Source organism: Haliaeetus albicilla, chromosome 3, assembly GCF_947461875.1.
Source record: "Haliaeetus albicilla chromosome 3, bHalAlb1.1, whole genome shotgun sequence".
Taxonomy (NCBI): Eukaryota; Metazoa; Chordata; class Aves; order Accipitriformes; family Accipitridae; genus Haliaeetus; species Haliaeetus albicilla.
In genome coordinates this window covers 26,501,463-26,511,953 of record NC_091485.1, presented here as the reverse complement: position 1 = coordinate 26,511,953, position 10,491 = coordinate 26,501,463, and the positions used below count along the sequence as shown (strand labels likewise).

At 42.7% G+C, this 10,491-nt stretch overlaps 1 protein-coding gene across 1 annotated transcript; it reads right to left on the bottom strand.

Moving 5' to 3' along the window:
• Positions 1-353: 353 nt before the first annotated feature.
• LOC138684730 (histamine H3 receptor-like) lies at positions 354-8,576 on the bottom strand. Its single transcript, XM_069779193.1, has 3 exons — positions 7,869-8,576; positions 5,076-5,242; positions 354-3,338 (listed from the first exon to the last, which is right to left on the bottom strand). The coding sequence occupies exons 1-3, from the start codon at positions 8,155-8,157 to the stop codon at positions 2,553-2,555; spliced, it is 1,242 nt and encodes a 413-aa protein (XP_069635294.1). The 5' UTR covers positions 8,158-8,576; the 3' UTR covers positions 354-2,552.
• Between the last annotated feature and the right edge of the window lie 1,915 nt (positions 8,577-10,491).

Genomic DNA, 10,491 nt, shown 5'->3' with positions numbered 1-10,491 from the left:
CCCCTTGCTTTCTAGACTCCTCCTCAGAGAGGAGCCCAGGGGCAGCTGGATCCACTCCTAGTCCCAGACTTGGTCAACAGTTTATGTCTAAAGGGATGAGGTGTGGGGATTATTGGGAGCATGTGGAAGAGAGAGAGGCAGAGAGAAAAAAGTGAACAATTTCACCAGTCCTGGGTCCAGCATTGGTCCAGTCAGCTGAGGGGTCCCATTCTGGTGGGTGCATGCATGTGGGGTTTCAATTTGTGCCCTTTTATAGTCTCCTTGCCCCTCCTTAGAGGCGGGCACTTGAACTCATTAGGCTAATTAGCCATCATGCATGGTTTGTGCTTCTAGAACCTTCAGGAAATGGGTTGGGGGTGGTTTGGGGAGTAACTTCTCTCTCCCTGCAGGTACGACCATTCTTTGACCTCTGGCCATATGCGGTGAGCTGCCCCGTGCAGCCTGTCAGAACAGGGAACTACACGTCCTTGTCCTCCAACAGGACCTCCTCACCAGCTTCTCACCTGGGGTTTGGTGCTATGCAGGGTTCATTGTTATGCAGGGTTCGCCCTTATGCAGAACTTGCCCTACCACAATGTTTGAGACATTAACTCTTTCAGTCTCCCACACCATCATTCTCCTGACACTGAGCTCAGGTTCATGTTCTCACCTGCAGGTGTTAAGAATGACTCGTCTTCCTCAGCACTTCACACCTGAATCTTGGGCAAGTTTGTTCCCAAAAAGCTGACTACCCGTCAGTGTTTCCTAGCATTTAAAAAACACCAAAATTGAGATTTTTCCCCTTCTTTTTTTAATTTATGTATTTCTTTCATGCATTCTTGGCATTATGTTATTTCCAGTTCATATGTTGTAGTCCATGATTAACATCTTCAGCAAAGATCTATTTAAAAAACAGGTCTTTGAAGTAGTGTCTATCAACTCTTACCATTCTCAGCTCATGTCTGAGACAACACTTCCTACATTACTGAATACATGTGTAATTCGTGTAAGTAGATGAGTTTAAATTATCATATAGTATAGCAAAAGAAGTAACTGTGATTAAGTGGTAGTTCATCCCAGAAGGAGAACATTCAGAAGAGTGTTAAGTAAAATATACTAATATACTATATGAATATACACTAAATAAAACCAGAAGGTAAAAGGGACATCCACTACCTCTCACATTTCTTTAGTATTTATACTTCCATTTATTTCCTAGCCTTATACTTACTGACAGTATGGTGAAAAGAAACTATTTATATTTTAAAGAGTTACATCTGTTTATTTAGTAAGGAATCTAGTACCTAGTAATTCCAGAGTTGTGCAACTAAATAACTCTCAACAGTTTGGAAACTGTGTATTGAAGGAAGATTACCTCCATGCTGTCTCCTCTAAGTCACCACACATACTATAAGTAGTCATCAAGGTCAGCCATTTTCATGGCTCATGCAGCAAACCAAACACAGCCTTACACAGTGTGTAAGAAATATACCCGTTAATCATAACCTCCAACAAAGGGCTGGTAACCGAAATAGAAGTAGTACAGAAGAGGACAAATGAGATATAATATTCACATATAGTCTGTTTCTCAATTATTCAAATCGCTTGCCTGCTGGCACACTGAACCAAATGGGGATTTCCTCACGTGTGGAGCTGAGTTGGTCCCTGTGCATTATGTCATATTTGGAAGTGAGCAGGGCTTGTAAGACCAGCGTTTCTCACAGTATGGGTTAGACCTTCATTGGGAGTCACAAAATGATCCAGAGGGGGCTAATGCAGTGTTAGAGCCGCTCGGACCACTGCGCACTTCCTCCCCTGGGCCAGCAGCAGCATATTTCTCCCTCAGGAAGTAAGAACAAATACTACTCTTTTCTATGATCTCTCAAAACTATAGCTGTAGAAGGCTTGTTTCTTGAAGAATAGCTGGAGATGCACATAAATGCTGTATACACCTAAATTCTCTGCTGCTGCATCTGAGCAAGTATGCAGATTAATGCCCTTCTGCAGAGAACACCTTAACTCGAGTTTTTAAAAGTAGTTGCTGTATTCCCCTGATGTCCGGACATCCGTAGTGAGAGGAAGTAATCCTGCCATGTGCCTGACAACAAAAGTCATAACTAGATGTTTTATGATAAGGAAAAAAATGCTCTGGATGCAGTACAAACTGTTCAAAAGAAATAGAATAGAGAAGATAATAACTTCAGAATACTATTGACCATAGGGCAAATACCCACCTTTATTGTATTTTTAACTAATACCACCCGTGAACACTATTATAAGCTATACTGCAATTGAAGATAGTATTTTCAACAACCAGAATGAAGATAATGTGGATAGACTACTAGGGAAAGCCAGATAGAGGCAATATCCTTTAACCAGCCAATTGAAATAGCTGGAAAAAGTACAGAAACTTTGGGCATGCATATTTGTCTGAAGGAGGACATATTTCATGGAAGGCTTATCTAGGCTTTCTAACTAGACTAATCTCCTGGTAGAGACTAACTTTCACTTCAAACTGTGGCTACTTACATCCCTCATCCAGCTCCTCTTGAGCCTTTTTTTTCTTTTTCCATCTAAAAAAAGCCTGATCTCAATGTTGCAAACTTTTGGGGACATAATATTTTCATGAAAGCCATTCGAAATTTAACATGACAGAGAGGGTAGAGAAATGGATTCAGGGAGGAATTGAGCCACAAAAGCCAAAAGGTTATTTCATACAGGGAGTTATGGACACAGGTTCCTTGGCAGGCCCCACGAATAATCATTAGCAAAGTGTATGGGGCCCAGCAAATGGCAAAGGCACATACAATTATGGCAAGCGACTTAGCAATTTTCTTGTCCTGCTGCAGTTTTGACCCAGTCCTTGAGCAGAAAGAAACAGAGAAGTCATTTTCTGGGGTTACAGAATTGCCTCTAGATGGAGATAATTTCTCAGTTATCAAAGACTCTTTCTTTGGCCTCGGGGAGGAAGAAACGCTGTCCTCTGCTTCCAATGGAGGAGAAGATGCTCCTGGCCTTGGCAAGAAGCAAAATCTCCAGGACAGGCTGCTGCTCCTTGGAGGCTCGCAGTCCTGCGTGCTGCTGTGCCGCTGGCGCCTCTGGATGTCGTGGAAGATGTGCATGTTGAAGTAGGCCACCGAGAGCAGCGGCACGAAGAATTCCAGGGTGGACGCGCACAGGAGGAAGTACCAGTTGTCAAAGAACTCGGCGTAGCACTGATCCGCCGCTACCACACTGTGTCCGGCCACATGCTCCCAAAAGAGGATTGCTGGGCAGTAGAGGAGGAAGGCAAAGACCCAGATGGCCACCATCTTGACAACAGGGTTGGACGTTATTCCCTGCTGGGCTCTGTAAGATACCTGTGAGGGAAAAAAAGAAAAAGGTCGCACCTGTAAAGACACATTTTGGAACCAACAGAAGTAGCAGGAGAGGAACTTAACAGAGTGCTTGGTAATCTGGAGCTGCAGCTGTGCTGACCAGGTGAACGTCACACAAGTATGTTTAATTCATTGATTGATGTTGACATAACATAGAGGTGTCTTTCTACATGTTGATGTAACTGTGCTAGGGTCCTGATCCAGGTGAAGACACATGATCATCCATCAGTACCTAGTAATTTGGTATGCCTTGCTTAAGACATCTGTGGTCTGAAGTGCCAGAGCAATAAGCATTTTATTGTTGTTGTTCAGAGCATGGCTTCCATTCACTGACAACTGCACTGCTTTTTACAGCATGTTACAAGCAAACAGGACTATGTGTCACAGTGGTCAACAGAAAATGTGGCACATATATTTAATACCCACCTTTGAGAAAATTGTTTATTGCACAATTCATGAAGATGTGGGAATAGATTTCAGCTTTAGCTCATGAAACCACAAAGCCATCCCTTTCTTCCTTATCCCCCCACTCTGTGTCCAGTACATATTTTCCACTATAAGTTGCAGAACAGACTGAAATATTGTAGCTCACATCCTGCTCCATCCCTTTCACAGGATGACAGGGTGAATGTGTAATTCTGGGATCTTAGACATCCAATTGAAAAAAAAAGGTTGAATTTATGTCATTAAAGACTATCATACAAATGTCCATAGGTCTTAATTACATCTGTGCAGGTGCTCTGAATTTTGCACTTTGTAAATGCTGAGTCTTTGGCTTTCCAGTGTAATGTTTCTTACATGCAAAATGTTTTGGTGTTTGATTTCTGGGATTTTTTTCTTAAAATGAAATAAAATAACATAAAATAATAAAATATAATAAAAAGTCAATTATAATAAGTTAAATTAAATATAATTAACAAAAATGAAACTGAAATTCTATCATATGACATTATGTTGACATTCTCATACATCACCAAAGAGCTGGAAACTTTAGCTCTCCCTGACATTTCCCTGCCACCTGAGCTAACAGCATGGCTAGTGAGAAATGTTGATCTCCATCCTTAGCATGAACCAAGACATAAAGCACACATAAAGTGTGTAGGATGCTTTGCAGAAAGCAGAGGCACAGAGTGCATCTGAAGTTTGGGGTTCTCCTCCAGGCACCAAGAGGAGTCTATTGCCGCATGCCCAGAAGCAGTCGCTGCTGTCTGCACCTTGTCCCACTCTCCGCCCTCTTTGCTCTGGCTCCCAATCTTCTCCAGGATCATTTGGCACCACGTCTCAGGTCTAGACATCCTCCCCGATATCCTTCACTGCCCTAGCCTCACTGCCTTTTCCTCCCATGCTCGATTTTATGTCCAAAGCCAAATCCAGTTTACTTTGAATTTCTTCTTTCCTTGCCCCCTTTTTACCAGCCTTCTGCCTTACCCTTTTCACCCCTCAGCCTGCTTTTCCTCAAGCAGTAGCACAACAGCAACCTGCAACAGATATTGTGAGAAAAGTCTTGTTTGACCAGCTCTGGGCTGGAGCATGCTCAATGCAGAGTATTCACCACACCTAGCTGCAAATACCTAATAATCTCCACATGCTAACACATTTTTGAGGGCTATTATTGCAATTAAATTTGGGCTTATACTCACCAACATGGCAAAGGTTGGTGAATATAATCCTCCAATGGTCTTGCGACAAAATCAGAGAAGCTATAAACAGGGTACTTACAGCTTTAGTAACTGACAGGAAGCGGTCATAGCTGATAAGAACAATATTAAATACTGAAGCTGTGCACAGAAGATAGTCCATAACTAGCCAGAGCTTGCAGACACCTCTTCCCAAGTACCATTTCCCTGTCAGGCTGTAAGGGATGTAGAGGGGCATGCAGAACACACCTATGGGAAGCAATCACAGAGACAACATGCAGTTCATATAGATTGCAAATGGTACTCCTAGAAGCAGAGACACACACTATTCTGGTATTTGGCTAAAAAAAAAAAAATCTATTAAGGTGAATATATAATTTATATACAGAAATTCTTACATTCTCACGAAATCTGATGGTGAATTCCTATGTATTAGATCTTAGAGTATGTATACTGATTGTTGGGAATAAGCTCAAGGCACATCAGCAAAGAAGGATCTGCTGAAGAAGAAAACTGCAGTCTAATCAACTTAGAGTCTCAAAAGGTATATAATCAGTGCTGCAGCATATATGCACTGTGGTTGTGCTCTGACATGTAACCTCATCATTGTATATCCTCTCGTCTTTTATCTGTGTTAGAGTTTTCCCCAAAACACATCTACAGATGTTGCTAATGTCAGTTATTATTGTAAGATTGGTTAGCATTTGTAAGCTAAAGACAATATATTGGACAGTCTGCGTGGTGTCTGGAAACCTCTTCTAGCAGAGATAGAGCAGACTCAGCAGAGGTATGAAAACCTCTCCCATTTTTAAGGGGTGTTTTAATCTCATTCTGGTTCTCCAGCTGAGATTAAGTCCGGAACTATTTTTTTGGTTCCTACATTTGTTTTTTGTCCAAAAGGCCTTCCACTGAAGTACTTTTATAAGAAAGTTCTGTTTGTGGTTTATTTTTAAGCCATCAACTTCTTCATTTTACCACTAATATTCTTTCAAAAGTATGGTGCAATATCTGATGCTACATTCCTGAAAATGCTGATTTACCAGAGACAAAGAGAAAACTATATGCAGCTTCAAGATCCATTTTAAACTCTTCAGATTATTCTTTTCTTAATATGTCCATCAAGATCTTAGAAGTTACTGACCATATCCAGGCTGATGTGGCCCACTGACAATAGACCTCTGGGCAGTGAGCTGGCAGATTGTTATCAACAGGGAAATGCGTACATCGCTTTCAATACTGATGGCTTGCTTTAGCATATACTTTAAATACAAGCAGCATCACTTTTGTACAAAATACTCATTTTTCATAGTTGCTGATGACAGGTCCTGCTCTCATCAGCTTCAATGGGATCAATGTTTGGCACCATGTCAAAAAGTAATGACTGCTTTTAGCTATTGATATAAATACAGATGCAAGAACCAGGTTTTAAGCATTTATATTTTAAACTATTCTCACTTTTACTAATTAGTAATTTCCATGCCTGGAAAGAGTCAAGACTTGTAAGGATTAAAAAAATACCATAGCAGCTTCAGAAAATAAGGCATTTTCTGACTGATCGCAGAGACAAAGTCTAAGATTTGCATGGTCTATAGGCCAATATAATACTGATACTAATCGTTTCCTGTTGGCTGATTTAAGACTCCATGAGGCACCAGCCACAAACAAGAACTGATGTAGAAGGTAGATAGTTAAATCTCTTGACTAAACTGTAAGATACGAGGAGAGACATTCTTTTGCAGAAGACCTGAGCGAGGAAATGGCAGCTCTAGCAAATTGTCTGCCTGGAGCAAGAAGCAAAGGCTCTAGCACATGCGTTGTTTGGGTTCTGTCCCATGGGGTGAGCCCCAGAATTAGGCACCACAGGTTATAAATGGCTTGAATGAAGGACATTCTTAAAGGCTAAACGAATACACTTCACTACACAGCACTGACAAAGGAACAGCAGTTAGGGGTACAGTATTGCTAGAAGTGGAGTAGGTAAATGAGTGCTGTTTCCCTCCTCGTCATTCAGGGAATACTGGTCTCTGTCCTGAAGAGAAAGAACTTGTCTGCAGAAATACCTCCTTGCTAGCCTCAAGTCAAGATGTTTGCTGGAACATCTGCCACAGGACCGTGGTTTTGTGAGGCTTTCTCTGCTGCACGGGCTGTTTCCCTGGCATGAACCCTGAAGGAGTGTTGCACAAGGCATTCATCCCCCCCACCTCCTCACCCAGCATCACCTGCCAGGACTTGATCCATGGCACCTCCAGGGGCCAACTCTCCTAGACTTCTGCAATGACACTATGGGAAGAGGGGACTGATAAGAAAAACAGATGGGAGATGCCAGGAGGCTGCTGCTGGCATCAAACAATCCATTTGATCTATAGCCCACATTAAGTGGAAGCCAGTAAAAAGTCATAGTAGTAAAGTGTTTTGTTGTAGAATACACTCAGAAGCCATTAGTACTAGGTAGAGAAGTAATTGATTTACCTGTATGTACCACAGATGGCTGTATAAGAAAACAGTTACACTGTCAAATATAAAGATGTTCTGAAGTGTGTGATGAACAATCTTACAGGAGCAAAGGTAAACCATAAACTGTAGCAAACAACCTCTTTCCTTCAATTGGTATTCACATGCAACAGTTGCTTCTTTTTCCTGAAGCAACGTTAAAAGTATTTATATGAAAAAGGATGCATTTCTCATTACAACATATTTGGAGCCATAATAGGCTGCTAAAACACTTCACGCAGCTTCTACCATTCCTTACCCTTCCCCTAGACACACAGCTGGGAAAGAGTTCTCTTAGAAGAAAACCACCCAGAAAACAAACCCCATTGCTTCTCCTAAGATTCCTAGGAAGCAAATAGTACATGCCTCCACAGTTGTGACTTACCCACTGCAAAGTCAGAAATAGCAAGATTGAGAAAGAAATAGTTACTCCGATGCCTGAGGTTTCTGTCCATGATGAAAGCAAGGATCACCAGGATGTTTCCAAGGATGGTGACCAGAGCTAGCAACACCATGAGGAAAGCCAGCAGCACCAGCACACCCAGTGAAAACTTGGAGCTCGGTGACTGTGTGGACAAAGTCTCATTACCCGTTCCAGCTGTATGCGGAGTTTCGGCAGTGCTGCTGTGCATGTTGTGTATCCAGGTCAGTTCAGTCTGGGAAGAAAGTTGCATCTGCAAGAGTTATCCACAAGGTTGAGACAAGTCTATTAACAGGCTGGGCTGAAAACTGACACATCAAAAAAAAAAAAAAAAAATCACAATATCAAAATAATGGAACACAAGACTGAAAGGCCTGGAGTCTCTAACGTTCTTTAATTTGAATGCACCTATTGGCCTGAAAACAAAATCTATGAAAAAGACACCTCATAAGCAGCAGCAAGTGCACACTTTAAAATAAATTATCTCTTTCTCTCCTGAACGCTGATCCTTATCTTCTGAGGTCAGAAAAGTTAGTCTGAAAACAACTCTTTTCACAGTCAAGCAGTTTGCATATTAGCATTGTGTAAGCATTTTTACACATTGAATTCTGCTGAAGCTAAAACCAGGTCTCATTTTCACTTCCCCAGTGGTCAACAGGATTTAACTTATTACAATTCTGTTTCTCTTCCAGTAAAATGTAGGCACTGTTGCACTTGCTGCTATACCACTTACTAAATTTTACAGTTAAGAACAGATGTATATTTCTTAATGCTGCTGTTTACAGGGCATTTAAAATTCAGTTATACACAGCAGAAGTATCACCAATACCTTTTCAGCTCATCCTAATCAGAAGCAAGTCTAGCCCTGGGCACAACAAACCAAACACCTGGGACTTCAGAGGACTTTTTAAGCACGGCCCATCTAATCCTCCACTTTCCAAGTAATTCCAGGTAAGCTTCCACTCCACAGAGTGCTAAACCCTTAGCCCTTTGCAGATGTGAGAAGGCATATCCCTTCCTCATCACAATTTCATTTGTTTTGTAAGCATGCACAGAGGTTGGCAGGCCATGGCTGTGACTCATGCCAGCAGCTCACTGGTTCCGTAACACCATGGCACACCCTGTGACTGGCTTTTCGGACCACAGCCATAATGCTGGGTGCTTGAGAAGGCATAGGGCAAGAAACAAGGAGAGGAGGGCAGACAAGATGTGGGGAGGAGAGGGGCAGTGCTCTGATCCTGTCTTGGGGAACAAAGGGGAATATATTGTAATTAAAGCAAAAGTTGTAGGGCAACAGGAACAGAAGAGACCTCAGGAAAGATAAAATGTGGCAAACAGACACCTGCCTTGGGTACACGTGCACAAATGCAGCCTGGGAAACACACAGGAGGAACTAGAGATCCCTGTGCAGTCACAAAGCCACCAGTCACGAAGCCAGGGACATGGGGTGACATAGTGACAGGAGTGTGTTGCAGAGCACCCCAATCAGGGTGAGGGAGGTGGTGAAATCTTCTTGAAGCAAATCAAGGAAGCCTCTGGATCACAGACCCTGTTTCTTGTATAGGACTTCAATGTTCATGACATCTGCTGGAGGGACAACACAGCAGGTACAAGCAGTCAACAAGATTCCTGGAGGGTGTTGGGGAGAACTTTCTGATACAAGTACTGAATGGGCCAATGCGAGTGACACACAGCTAGGTCAGCTGTTCACTGGTAAAGAGGAGCTGCTTAGGGATGTCTAATCAATGGCAGCCTTGGCTGTAGTGACTATGAGGTAGTGGGGTTCAGGATCCTAAAGGAGGTGAGGAAGGAAAGTAGCAGTAAGGACCATGGACTTCAGGTGAGCACACTTTGGTTTATTCAGGAAAGTGGTAGGTGGGATCCCATGGGAGGCAGCTCTGAAGTGCAAAGGAACTCAGGGAAGCTTGCAGGCCTCTCAGGACAGCAGCCTCCATGCACAAGAAAAGCCCATCCTAATTCTTAAGAAAACAAGTAGAAGTATCAGGACACTGGCTAACCAGGGAAGCTACAATGCAAAAAGGCAGCATGGAGGAGTTTGAAGCAGGGATAGGCTACAAAGGAGGAATTTAGAAATGTTGCCTGGCCACATAAGCATGATGTTAGGAAAACCAAAGCTCACCTATATCTGATGCTTGTAAAGGATATCAAGGACAACATGAAAACTTTGGCCACCCCATTAACAGTAGAATGCTGAATAAGAAAAATGTAGGTGCTTTCCTGAATGGGACCAGTGATCCAGTGACAGCACATGCAGATAAGGCTGAGGTACTGTCCTGGGTTCAGCTGGGATAGAGTTAATTTTTTTTACAGGAACCTGGGAGGTGGGGGGCATAGCCGGGGCAGCTGACCTGAACTGGCCAAGGAGCTATTCCATACCATGTGACATCATGCTCAGTATATAAAGGGGGAGTGGGCCGGGGGGTGGGCGCTTCTTTTCGGTGGGGGAAGTGGCAGAGCGTCGGGTCCCGGGTGGTGAGCAGTTGCACTGTGCATCACTCTTTTTGTATACTTTTTCCTTAGTACCGTTGTTGTTGTTGCAATTTCTTTGTGTTGTTCCAGTAAACTG